General features: G+C 59.1%; 1 protein-coding gene across 5 annotated transcripts in view; it reads right to left on the reverse strand.

Moving 5' to 3' along the window:
* Window positions 1-13,444, reverse strand: part of GRID2IP (Grid2 interacting protein) — a gene marked incomplete at both ends in the record, with an annotated part of 33,249 nt that overhangs the window by 12,211 nt on the left and 7,594 nt on the right. For 2 of the 5 annotated variants that reach the window (XM_080830582.1, XM_080830581.1), the window contains 6 exons: window positions 73-256; window positions 529-623; window positions 1,272-1,341; window positions 3,863-3,948; window positions 4,188-4,436; window positions 12,140-12,294. In XM_080830582.1, coding sequence (XP_080686708.1) covers window positions 73-256; window positions 529-623; window positions 1,272-1,341; window positions 3,863-3,948; window positions 4,188-4,436; window positions 12,140-12,294 — 839 coding nt within the window. Of the gene's footprint in view, window positions 1-72; window positions 257-528; window positions 624-1,271; window positions 1,342-3,862; window positions 3,949-4,187; window positions 4,437-7,027; window positions 7,063-11,320; window positions 11,335-12,139; window positions 12,295-13,444 lie in introns of those variants that run through there. The other 3 variants (XM_080830584.1, XM_080830583.1, XM_080830585.1) reach the window with 2 other exon arrangements.

A 13,444-nucleotide genomic window follows, 5' to 3' on the forward strand; every position in this document is an offset into this window, starting at 1 on the left:
AGATGGTGAGTCTGGGCAGGATTTGGGGTCCACCCAGGGCAGCTCCCCCCCCCACCACCCTGGCCCAACCACCTGTGCTGGAAGAAGCTCTCGAGGGCCCGGCAGATCCCATAGCGCTCGGGAGGCGTGAGGAGGTGCTCCAGCTGCTGGCTGAAAGTCCTCCCCTGCACCCGGATGCTGGAGGGCAGGATCTCTGCTACCCACTGCAAGGAGGTGAGCGCCGAGGATGGGTTGGGGGAATCCAAGGAATCGGAGTCTGTCGGGGCCACAGGCAGAAGAGGTGCGGGTGACCCAGCGTCCCCGGACCAGAGGCGGTTTCTCTCCCAGTGGGAGCTGGGGACGGGGACAGAGGGATAGCCCCAGGCAGGGCCCTGAGGCTGCCCCACTGGAATCTACAGCACCACCTGGGGAGGGAAGCTGCAGGTTTGGGGGAAAAGCAGAGTCCTCTGCAGACTTGTAAGTCCCACACGTAGAGGCCCTGGCAGGGGCTCTGTGGGCCACGAAGCCAAGTGGCCATGGGTGTCTCACCGCTGGCAAATGGGACGAGCCCCTCCTCCACCACCAGGGTGGGCATCGCGCCGCTGCCTTGAAGCATGGACACCACCTTGTCATGCGAGCAGTTCCTGCCAAGAAGAGAGGGGCCCGGGAGGGCTTGACCAGGATGAGCAAGGGCCACGGCCACCCATCGGATCTCCCTGTCCTGCCCGTAGAGGCCACTCAGCAGTGCACAGGTGGGCCAGGGCCGGAAGCCATTCTCCTGCTCATTTATCTCCTCTGCAGGAGACCCTCCAGGCCCAGGACAACCTGGACACTCTGGATGCACAAGGGTTGTGATCATGTCACCCTAGGCAGGGCTCCCCTTCAAGGGCAAGACACTCATGGTCCATTTAATTCTGTGTCCCCTGGGCACCGGACTGGCTCAGCCAGCAGAGCCTGTGAGTCTGGATCTTGGGGTTGTTAAGTCCAAGCTCCACATTGGGTGTAGAGATTACTTAAAAATAAAATCTCTAAAAACAGAAATGAAACAGCAACAACAAGAAAAAAAACCCTCTGTGTCCCTTGCGTGGAGCTGGGGTATTTTCCGGTTGGAAAGATAAACTGACATCTGTCTAGTCTGAGGGGACAGAGTCAAGAGTTCCCAAAGGAAGAGGGGCAGACCCTGGGGACAAACTGGTCCCAGGCGATCAGGACCATGGCCTCAGTGTCCCAAGAGCCAGGAGTCTCAGAGGATGGTTTGTCACCAAGCTTTGACGTCCCCAACAGCCTCTGACCTCATGTCCAGTCCATTGAGGAAGAGGATCCGGTCTCCTGACTTGAGGGATGCATTGTCAGCCGGGCTCCCTGGGAGCAAAAAGAGAGAGTGTGCTGGTCAGCTGTGTGGGGCTGTGCTCTGTGAACCCATTTTACAGGTGCCAAATGGGACGGCTGGCAAAGGAGAGCAAACGCGGCCCAGCAGACCCCACGTTAAAACCAGCACCCCTCTGCTCTCGGCTGCTCGGAGCGGGGAATGAGCCCCTGGGTGGGGGTGCGGGAGTTTGGGGCTCAGCGTGGACCGCAGGTCAGCCTTGAGCTATTGGAGAAGGGGAAAAATAAGGAAGGTCCTGGGAGTCATATTTCTGTAACATCCATACACCTGCTGAGAAGCCCCCTCTGTACTGTTCTCTGCCCAGCACGGAATGGTTACCATCATAGATTCTCTGTGCCTTTGTCATGGGCAGAAAATGCACGTGCCTACAGGAAGGGAGCTTCCTCCCCCAGGCTGGGAAACATGGTGTATTAATCGTGCCTGTTTGTTTCTGTGTTTCCTGAGGCTTCGGCATCTCGGGTTGTTGCTGACCCTGGAAACACTGCCCTTCCGTGGCTGGCCCGTCCCTACCTGGTAAATTACTGGCTCAGAAGAGTGCCTCTTGTATGCAAACCGACCAGTCCAGAGCCCGCACCCAGCGCCCTTCCCTAATGGGCTCTCACACCCCAGGCCACGACTGCGCCCTGCCCTAGTCTCCCAGGGCCAGGCAACTGCCGACTCCCTGGGACAGTCATGCCTCAGAGCCTGCTCTGGCTAGGCCTGTACCTGCTTTCACCTGCCTGGCCTCATCCTTCCCTTCCCCCGTGTGGTCCTGCATGGTGTGGCTGTGCTTGGTGTGGCCATGTCCCCTCCTCTTGGGAGCTGTAAGGGACAAACTGTTTTTCCATTGACCATTACTTCCTGATCTGTTGACCTCACCATACTTGAATAATAGTAGACCTGTGTTTTTATACGTTTTTTTTTTCTTTTTGCCTCTTTTATCAGCTGTTCCTCTAAATTTGATTGGAAAGCAAGTGGGGGAAGTGACAAATGCCTAAAGAAAAGGTACTCTCAGATTGTGAGGGGTTCTCTCATGAGGCTCTGGGGACTGTCGGGGGGGGGCAGAGGGGGAGGGATGCTCAGGGAAGACCTGCTGGGGAAGTGGAGTCCTTCCCCCGGGACTGAAGAGGCAGGGAGGGGAGAGGTGATGGTGGTGATGGATCCAACCTGACCCGTCTGGAAGCTTGGGCCAGCCTGGGGTGGGAGGACCAGAGGGGTTGTAGCTGGGGATTCAAGATTACTGGGTCAGGAGTCAGGAGACCCCAGGTTCTGGTCCTTGCTTTGCCAGAGCCTCTAAAGGCCTCAGTTTCCCCATCTGTAAAAGCTCTCACTGAAGCGTCCCATGGCTTCCTATGACAAGGAAGGCATGGGGTTACCAGCCTGGAGGTTGGGTTGGGGAGAAAACACCCCGGGGCCTTAAACATGGCCCCAGGCAAAGTATGCCTGGCTGCACCCCACATGGGGGTGGGGGGAGGTGGGTGGTGCTGGTGGTGGCACAGCTGGAAGAGACAAAGGGGAGAGATGACGTTTTTCTAGAGGACCAGCCATGGGCCTCTTCCCTGCAACACTGTGTCAACGATTTAGTAACACCAAATCCGAGGAGAACTGTGACATGTCAGTCATCAGGATTTGGTGTCAAAATGATCTGATGGCTGGACAATGATGCAAAGGCACTAAGGCACTTTCCTGGGGATCAGAAGTTGTCCAACCCACAAACCCCTGCACTACAGGTGTGAGATGAGGAAGGGCAGAAAGGACTCAGCATCAGACGGACACAGATGGGGATGTGTCACTAGGAGCATCATTCCCAGGTGCTGGGAGGGTATGGGTACACGACAGAGAGAGCAGGTGACCCAGCCCTGTGGGGTGATAACTGGGAGGGAGAGTTCAGTTTAGCACCAGGAGACACTTCTGCCCCACAGAGACCTTCCACAATGGAATGTGCTGTCTCGGGGAAGAAAGGAGTTTCTCCCCACTCTCCCCCCACCTGCCCTGGAGAGGCAGGAAGGAAGAATTCCTGCATCAAGAAGGCTCTGCTTTCTTCAAGATGTCACCATTCCAGGAGGAAAAAGAGGCAGGCTGGGTGGGAGCAGGAGCAAGGTCCAGACTGGGGGTAGGGGACCAGGTAGTAGGCAGAGGCCCTGAGGGCCTAATGGGTCTCTGAGTCTGGCCTGCCCAGAAAGTACCAAGTTCACAGTGGGCACTCCAAACCGGGCAGGCTGACTGGGTGCAGACTGGGCAGGCGTCAGATGTGTGCTGGCTACCCCAGTGTCTGGGGCAGTGGCCCCCAGCCCACCCCGCTGGACATAGAAAAAGTCTGGATGGACAACTTGGCTTTCTTGGCTCAAAGGTGACCCTGAACTTGGAGGGAGTTTGCCCCAACTCGGATGGTCCCTCTGGGATACTTAAAGGACATGAGCTACATGAGGTTAGAACTTGGAGGCAGAAGCGGGGGCTACTTAGTATGGGCCTAAGAGGCTCCTTCAACCCATCCTGGACAACTCGCCCACCCCTCACCAGGCAGGACAGACTCGATCCAGACAGGCCCGTGACCGCGCAGCGTGAAGCCGAAGCTCTTGTTGCCCTTGTAGACTCGTACTGTCCTGGGGAGAAAGAAGGGGCGGGGTGGGGGGCTGGCAGGGTGCCCTGCCCTGGGGAGGGGAGGCTGGGGGTGGGGCGTAGAGGATAGAGAAGTCCCGTGCCCTGCTCCCCTTAATCTCTCCTGACCCCCATCCCCACGCCCGAGTGTCCCACGCCCCAACCTCGCGTCCTCTGCCCAGATCTGCATCCCAGCCCACCGACTAAGAGGGACCCGCGGCCCGTGCCCGCGCGCCCCGGGTACCTGCGCGTGCCGCCCGGGCCCGCACGGCCGCCCAGCAGAGAGGCAGCCTTGCGCGGTGGCGGCTCGTCGGGGCGGCGCGGGGCCGCGCTGGCGCGAGTGGACACCAGGAGACGCTCCGGCCGCTCCTCGCTGCGGCTCCGGCGCAGCCCCTGCGCGCCTTGGGCCCGCCGAGCGCGGCACAACTTGCCCAGCAGACCCTGTGACACCACTTCGTCGAAGCGCGCCCGGTGCTTCTTGGGGATGAAGATCCTGTCGGCGAGGACCGCAGAGTCGGGGCGCGCCCCCAGACCGCGCCCCGATCGTGCCAAACCGCTGCCTTAAGGCTCCTTCTCGCGGGCGCCGCCCTAGGCTCTCCCGCCCCTACACGGGGGTTACAGGGGAATCAGCAGCCGGCACCCCAGTCTCCCTCTCGGTGCTGGGACTTGCGCCCCAACCGGCCTGGGCCACACCAGGACCTCGCGCCCAGCTCTCCACCTCGGGAAAGTCACAATGGGACCGTCTCCATTACTGTGGCCTTGGGGGACCTCGGTGTCCCCTAAAGCCCTTTCGTGGACCTGTTCCTTCTCCTGCCTCCGTCTTCCCATTTCTGGCCTCTCCCCTACGCCCTCATTTCATGCCCTTGCACCTGCCAGGCCTGACCCCAGCCAGGTATCCTCCACCACCTGTCTTCTTACCTGATTTCATGCAGCTCTGCTGGAGGAAACCGAAGCCACACTCTGGCCAGGGTCAGACTTCCCCCAGACCCTCATCACATTCCTGGCCTTCCTGCTTGCCTCTCCGGCCAGCCCTTTCTACAGCCGCCACCTCAGAATTTGCCAGGACGGCCACAACCAGTCCTACCTCTTACACTCTTGCCGGGCACACTCTCTCTGCTTCCTAGCTACACGGGGATGGACCTTCAACACCCAACACTGGCCTTCCTTCTGTTAAATCCAGCATACTTCAATAAGGCCCTGCTGTCCGTGCCAGCCAGGCACTTGGGTTCAAAGCTGAAGGCACTGCAGTTCCTACTCTCAGGAACCTGGAAGTGGTGAGAGGCAGTGGGGAGGCTTGGGTGGACGCTGTATGGTGTCTACACCCTGGCATGAGGCCCTGGAACCTCTGAGTGTCTCCTGCGAGGAGGGAAGCTCTCTGAGGGCTAGGGCTGTAGCCTGGCTGGGAGCCACAGTGACGGCTCAGGATTTGGCACAGGGAAGGGACTCAGTGACTCAGTAAACAGGGGGCCCACCAGCAGCACAGCCATGGCTCCCAGTAACGGCAGCAGTTAACAACCTGGTGGAACCCCCTGTCCGTGGCAAAGGATCCGGGGGCTCAGAGAAGACCTGTAACTTTCCAGGCTGACACAGCTAGCCCTTGGCACAGCTTGAACAAAAGGCCAGTCTCTGACCCTCGGCATCGTGGCAGGACTCTGCCAAGGGTCTCTGAAGCTCTGGTGGCTAGTGAGGCCTCCCTGGCCACATCCCAACGTTCCCTTCCCTGTTCTTTGTATGAGGAGGCACTGCCAAGGCCATGGTGGGGAAGAGGGAGGAAGACGGGAACAGGGGCTCTGCAGCCAGCTGAAATACAACCCCTCTTCGGTCATCCAGTGGCCCCCAGTCGGTTTCCTTGACCTCTACGGTAAGATTAATAAGACCAGGCAGGCAGAATAAGCTGCCTGGTGGGAAGGAAGGGAAGTGGGTCCTCCAGAAGGAGGGGGCATCAGGGTTGACCCCGCTGAGCTCTGCTCCAGGTATGAATGTTCCAGGCGACCAGGAGACCAAAATAAGAGACCTGCTCAACTTTTCCAGGACATTCTGGCCCGATGCTCATCCTTGCCCACCCACAGAGATTGCCGAAAATCTAGAGCCTCGGTCTCATTGCCCAGATGGTCACTCAAGGTCTCCGGAGCCCGACACCTTTTTCTGCCTGATCTGCACATTCCCCACACTGTCCCAGACCCACCACCCATGCCTCTCGCCCAGGCAAAGGAGGGATGACAAGCCAGAAATTGTCCACCTCACAATCTGGGCTCCAGCCCCAGGCTCCAGAAGACCCTATGTCCAGCCTGGGCAGGGGCCTGGTGACCATCCCAGCTCCACCCTCCAGCAGCAATTAGAAAAGGTCTGCCCCTCCCCACTCCTTCTGCCAGGGATGGTAACCATGGTGAGTCACCAGCTGCCCAGGTGGGAGAAGATTGGTGGCCTTTTCTCTGCTTGGTGTCCTTGGGACTGCGCCAGATGCCCTTCCCGGCTTGCACTGGCCCTCCATGCAGCTAAGTCTGGCCAGGCACCCCAGGCCTGGGTCTGCCCTCGATCCACGGACCCAGTAGAGCCAGGCACAATGGGGCCTCACGGACCACTGTGGCAGATCACTAGTCCTCTGACCACGACAGCATGGCTGCCCAGGACTCCCAGGTCCCTGCTATGCCAACAGGCTTCTCTGAGACCACAGGACCCTTCCCTGGCCACCCAGCCACGGTTCAGTCAGTCAGTTCAGTTCCCTCTGCCTGGGGGGTCAGGAGTAAATCCGTGTCCAGATTCTCCTAGGGGTGGCCCTAGGGTCCTCTCTCTCTACCACATTCCCTGCCTAGGCTCTCTGGCCAGGTCCCTGGACCTGCCCAGTTGTAGAAAGGAAAGAGGAGGGCTTTTCAGTCCCAGCCCTTGGTCCCCCCTCCGTCTCCCATCCCGACCCCCAGGGGCGCGTGCAGGATCCAGGCATCCAACGGGGGGAACTCGCCCCCTTGTGCCGGGTGGGTGTCCATCTCAGTGCCCCAGCCCTACCCCTTCTCAGGCCGCCCGAGCCGGGTCGCCGCGCCTAGGGTGCACAGTTCCCGGGGGCGCGGGGCGCGGTGGGGAAACTACCGAAAGTGCCGAGAGAAGCCCTGGTCCTTCCCCATCTGGAGCCGGCGACGGCGGCGTGGCAGGTGCCGACAGGTAGGGGTGGCCGAGCCCGCGAGCAGAGCGAGGGCGCCGCGACTCCACGAGCCTCTGCCGGGCAAGCGCACTCGGCCCCTCCCGAGCCGGCCCGGCCCGCGGCCCCGCGCCCGCCCCCTCCGGGTGGCCCCGCCCCGCCCCGCCCCGCCCCCCAGGGGGATCCTGCTGCTTGCTCGGGGGGAACGCGGGTTGGGGGGGGGCGGTTCAGGGCTGTGGACGCTGCTTCCTCTTGGCTCCCTCCATCAGTCCCTCCCCAGGTGTCTCGCCTGCAACCTCTCGAGGCCGGGGCTCCCAGGTCCCTGCACCGTGGCGAGTCCCCGGCCCCTGGCTGCAGCGAGGCTGAACCCCAAGGGTTCAGAAGAAGCCCCGAATTTCTTTTGTAGAGCATGGGAAGGCTTTCCGGAGGGCGTGGCCTTTGTGCTCGGTTTCAGGGAGTGGGTCAGGGAGGGGAAGCCCCCCTCCCCTTCCCAGGGGGGAAGCGCTGATCAAGCAGCCGGTAGAGAGGGAGGCCTTGAATGACATTGCCAGATGCTGAGACTAAACTTCGTGGGGGCAGGGACGGTCCTGAGGATTTAAGGAGTGGAGGAGGGACCCCAGAGATTTTGGTGTACCAGGGGAGTGGGTGAGGCTGGGAGGTGAACAGGGAGGGTGTGGGGTGGGATAGAAGCACAGAGGAAGATGTATGAGATTTGGTGAGTGAGTGGAAATAAGGAGGGACAGCCAGGCTGGGGCAACTCCCAAGTGTGTGTGTGTGGTGAGGGGACAGAGGGCCTCCTACCGGGAGAGAGGGAGCTGAGAGGAGAAGAGGGGGATGACAAGGAAGGGAGTCTGGACCCTTCTTCTGGCTCTGGGTCTGCTACTCCTGTAAGTCAGAGCGGGAGCAGACCGCGGGGAACCCACCGCCTCGTCATTTTATCGCTGCTCCAGTCCCGCTTGCCTGCGGGAAAGAGCATATAGATACGGGGGAGCCGGCCCAGGACATCCTGAGCAGGGGCTCCTTCGGGAACGTCAGCACCGGGCTCTCTCCTCACCAGGAGTTGGCCGGGACCCAGACAGACAGGACCTGCAGAGGCAGAAAATCCTGGGACTCTCCCTCTGTCTCAGTCACTGGCAGAAAGGGACATCTGACATGGTTCTGCCTCCAGGTTCCTGAAGTCAGTCCGACCACGGTTCCTCAGCCCTGGTTCCTGGCCCCAGCGAGGCCACCACCCTCCCCTGATCAGCCCGGGCTGCTTTTGTCTCCAGCAGCAGCTGCAAGCCCAAGCCAGAATTCACCACCGTCGCAGGCTCCCATGCTGAGTCCTCAGCCCCGCCAGGGAGAGAAATGCCTGAAAACCGCTACAGTGACTACAGCTCCCTGACATCCGCAGGGCCACAGCCATCCCATCATGACCAAGCCACCTCGGGAAGTTGGGTTCTGGGTGCAATGGCCCGGCATCCATAACCAGCCCAGCCCAAAGGTTATGAAGACTGTCCACCTCGCTGGGGGCAGAGGAGGTGTGAGCGGGGAGGAAACGCTCGTGGCTGAGTCCAGACAGAGGCAGAAGTGCACACACTGCCTTGGGGCTCGGTGTCCTTGTCATCCCCTATCCCTGTCCCTGTCTGTCCACACATTGCCTGGACCCCTCGGTCCCAGCACCCCAACACACGGGGAAGGCATCAGAAGGGGAGAGCAGCTGGTGCATCAGATAGCCCAGACAACATGGGGGGGGGGGTAGGGGTGAAGCGACAGCTGGAGTTTGCTCAAGTGCCCGCCCCTGCTAGAGGGGGCTACTAAAGGCCGGTCAGTCTGGGCCACAAGCTCTCAGTTAAGGATTTTGCCCTCTCCTCAGGGGACATTTGCATTATCTGGAGACAGTTTCGGTGGTCACAAAATGACAATTAGGATGGGGAATGTGCTACCGGGATCTAGTGCTGCTGAATATCCTAAAAGACACAGGGCAGACCCCAACCACAGAGGGTTATTGGGCCCCAAATGTCAAAAGTGCCACAGCTGAGAAATGTGCTCTAGGGAGAAAGAGACCTTCCCTGAGAACATACCACGTCCTGTCATTTCATAGATTTCTCCCGATCTCTTTGTATTACGGTGTCTCCGACACTGGTCCCCAAAGCAGAGGGGGATGGAGGGAGCACAGGTGTTCCCTCGCACCCTCCCCCCAGATTATCAGCTAATCTCTTTTCTGCTTCCAGTTGGCAAGGTCCATTTCTGAGATTTCCTCCCAAGAACCCTGCTGGGAACACATAAGCATGACCAACCCCATTTTACAGATGGACTGTAGAGGTCAATGAACCTGCTCAAGGTTGCACAGTCCGTGAGGGGACCTGGGGGTCCAAGGGAGGTCTGTGGGGATTCCACACCCCAGCTCCCTCCAGCACCGTCCCTGCGCTTCCTTCTCCCACCTGCCGGCCCCTCCCTCCCCTTCCAGGTTTCCTGAACCACCCCCCACCCCCCCTGCAGACCGTACAGCTCCCTTTGCTTTCCTGCTCCCTCCTAACCACGTCACACTTCCCAAGCTGCCTGGACTGGCCTGTCCTAATTAGAAAGTCATTTTATCACTTCATCAAACTGGGATCCCTTCGGGGATAGACCTAAATTAAGCTCTGAGCTGCAGGGTGAGCTGCCGTCATGGGGAAAGATGAGACCCTTTGCTTCCATTATCACCACTGACCCAAATCTTATGCTCAAGGCAGCACCATCCAGGGGAACTTTTTTTTGATGATGGGCATATTCTAAACGTGCACTGTCCTGCGTGGTGGCCACGAGTCATACGTGGCTAGCAAGACTGAGAAGCTGAATTTCCAATTTTATTTAGGATTCATCAAATTTAATTTTAAAAAGCCACACGTGGCTACTGTGCTTCATGGTCTCACTGCTCCTTCTTTCTCCGCAAGCTTTCTGATTTGGCCACTGGGACCACCTCTCAGAGATCACACAATGACTTGGGTGGGTTCCAGCCTCTGCCAATCTCTCTCTCTCTCTCTCTCTCTCTCTCTCACACACACACACACACACACTGCTTCAGCTACTGTTTGCACTCATGGTCTAATGTAAACCCTGTCTCTCCTCAGTGGGCCATCCTAAGGCCACAACTGTCACTCTTTGTGCCCACCCATCCTAGGCAAGGTGGTTCACAGCCCAGTACTGTTAAGTACTCAGTGTTGGGTACTGAGTGGCCCCACTCTTATTGTGGTATCGTTCACTTCTGTGGCTAGATGCCTGGCCCTGATGAACTCTTCTTAGTGTCTGTCTTTCCACCCCCATAGGACATACTGCCAGACTCTAAGATTCATTAAGCCACAGTGGTGGCACCTGCTGCCTCCTCCAGGGAGCCCACCCTGATTGCCCCCCCCCCCCCCGCTAAGTTGGCCCTGGGCAGCTGGCATCCAGGTCTCAGAATCACAGATGACTGTATCTGTGACTCCTCCCTGCCCCCTGAGAGCTCTTCAATAGAAGGTTCTGCATGGGGATCGCTATTGCAACCCTGGAACCCAGCATGTGGGCCGCCAGACCCTGGTGGTGCCGATGGGGGTGGGGAGATGGAGAGGAAGGAAGTGGGGGTCGGGGTGGCTGAAGCCCCACTGCCAAGGCACCCCTCTCCCTGCAGAGCCCAGCTGGGCACCGCCCCCTCCTCCAGCCTCCGCCCCACTTGTCCAGTCGTACTTGACACTGACACGCGCTGACAATAGAGGTTGCTGTTTCATCCTCCCCAGCAGTGCCCCGGGAATGCCGCGGGGACCGGGCAGCCCGAGGTGGCCAGGATTCCCGCTTCCCAGGCTCCAAATCCAGCACGCCAAAGGGGACGCCTCCCCCACCCTGGCTCTTCCTGACCCGCTGCCGGTGGTGGCTTGGGGAGGAACTGCGGACAGGAAAGCAAGCGTGGGGAAGCAGACAGGCTATCCGGAGAGGCAGAGGCGACACAGACGGAAGCCAGGGCAGCTCCGAAGGGAGGTGAAGAGGACCAAGAGGACCTCCAGCTGAGACTGGCTGCTAGCAGCCTTGCGACACGCACGTGCCAACTTCCCAGGGGACAGCCAGCTGCCGCCGGTATCCCTGGCCCAGCCCTGGTAGAGATGGGTGGAGTGGGGGGCTGCCCATCCATCACCTCCCCAGGGAGCCCTCATCACCAGTGCATCATCTCCACTGTAAATTAGGCTGGAGAAATAACTTTTTTTTTTCTCTCTCTCTGGATTTTCCTAGCAAGGGGCAGGCCCCTAACTCACCCCAGGCAGCTCATGGTGGCCTCTTTCGGTGGCCTTCTGTGCTCGGCTGCAGAGCCGAGCCGCTGCGCCCGGGCTTTGGGGGGTGGTGGCCAGCCCCATCCCTGACATTGGCCAGGCCCAGAGGGAGGGGCAGGCTGCTGCAGGGTGAATGGCAGCAAGGGGAGGGGGCGGGCTGAGCCCAGGAAGTGGGGGGGCAGAAGTCGCAGGCCCTGGAGACAGGGTGAGAAGAGAAGGGTGCCACCCCCCCACCCCCCACAGGATCCCGACAGGGAAGGCATCACTCAGGCCCAGTGGGGGGCTCATCAAAGCTGCACTGTGCCACGCAGTGATGCCCCGGCAGGAAAGTGGATGGGTGTGGGGGCTCCAGGTGTCAATCCACCAGGAATTTTTCTTCCTAAAGGATAAACTTACAGGGTCCAAAACTGAGCAAAAGAACAGAAAGTGCAGAGCTGATGGGTTCGCGGTCCTCTGCCAGCCACTCATTTGCTGTGTGACTTTTGGGCCAGCCTCTTAACCTCTCTGAGACTGTTTGCCTCCGAGAAATGGGGATAATAATAGCGCTGGGATGATTCAGCTGGAGAGGGCTCCCCTAGGCCCCTGGCGAGGTCCTGGGCACACAGCTGACATCATCCAAAGGGAGAGAGCACACACTCTGTCTAGCATGGGGATGTCCTTTCTGCAGGAGGTGGGTCCTGTCTGCAGCCTGTCCCAGCAGTACTTCCGTTCTCACTCACAGCAATGCCCTGGGACTGGGTCGTCGTTGGACGCCTCTGAGCAAGCCACACCCTGCCTGCCCCTTCCTCCCCCTAACCGAGGTACCTGAGGTTGTCCAGGAGGGGCGTGCAGGCGTCGCGGGGCAGCTCCAGGGTCAGTGCCCACACCAGGTCATCCACCCGCTGCTCGGCTGCAAACTGCTTCAGGGCGGCAAACACTCGTTCCTTGGCAGTCGGCTGGTCCCCCAAGATCTCATCCACCTGCGAGGACAGGCCTGGTGAGTGACCACCGGGACCAGAGCAGAACACTGCTCACCTCCTTCCCTTGCTTCCTCGGTTTACCTCCATGGGACACCTGACATGGGAGCCCTGCCGGGGTAGAGAGGTGACCTCTCTACCCAAATCACACTTCCAGCCTCATAACAGACAGACAAGGCGACGTGGGTAGTATCTTCATGTACATCTAAGCACACGGAGGCTGGTGTAGGTGGAGGTGACCTGCCCAAGGCCAAGGGGGTCATGACTCAAACTTAGAGACAGCCCTTCTACCGAGTCTTATAACAATCAAAGGAATCAATACAAGGGCTTTACCATGTGCCAGGCGCTCAGTAATTGCTAGTCACTTTTATTATAATGCTATACTTCTTTCCACCACACTGTTCGCTGAGAGATCCCACAGAGAACATTCTGGCTCCACAGAGAAGCCCCGGAGTGTGTGCCTAGCCCTGAACTTGGGCTCCCTCTGTGCTCCCTCGGGATTTCTGCTTTCTTCTGCTCTGTGCACAAACCAGCTGACACCAATCTAGGTACATCTAATCAGAGGAGCCCACGCAGCTGCTGGAAAGGGGCGTGCAAATGGGCACCATGTTTCTGGAGGCAAGCTCTGGTAAACGTGTCCAGGGTCTAAAAATGCACCCGTCCTCTTACCCAGTGATCTAGGAACGTATCCTAGAGATGTCCTGAAAGACAGGGTGGTGCACAACATTTGAGTGAAGAGGCTCACCTCTGGGTTGTTGTAATACGGAGACATTGGAAGCAATATCGCTATCTAATAATATGCAATAAATAATGTCAGCACATCCATCTGGGGGATATTTGCAGTCCTGGCTATTCAGCTAAGAAAGGAAGAAACCCCAGACTCTGAGCGAGGTGGGACCCTGGCAGTTAGTGTTGTAGCCTTGGGCATTTGGAGGCTCTGGTCCAGGGTTTTGGCTCTTGAAAAAATGATGCGGAGACTCGGGGACAGCAGAGCTTGCTGAGGGTGGTGGCCGAGCCCCGCAGTGCACCCGGAGCGGACTCTTCCTGACCGCGTGATGCAGGACAAATGGACTCCTCGTTACTGGAACCTGTCCTGGTTCTAAGGCTGGATCTTCAGCGTGGATTCCGCAAACTGTTCCTCCCACAGATCCCT

This window comes from Martes martes, assembly GCF_963455335.1.
Source record: "Martes martes genome assembly, chromosome: 18".
NCBI lineage: Eukaryota > Metazoa > Chordata > Mammalia > Carnivora > Mustelidae > Martes > Martes martes.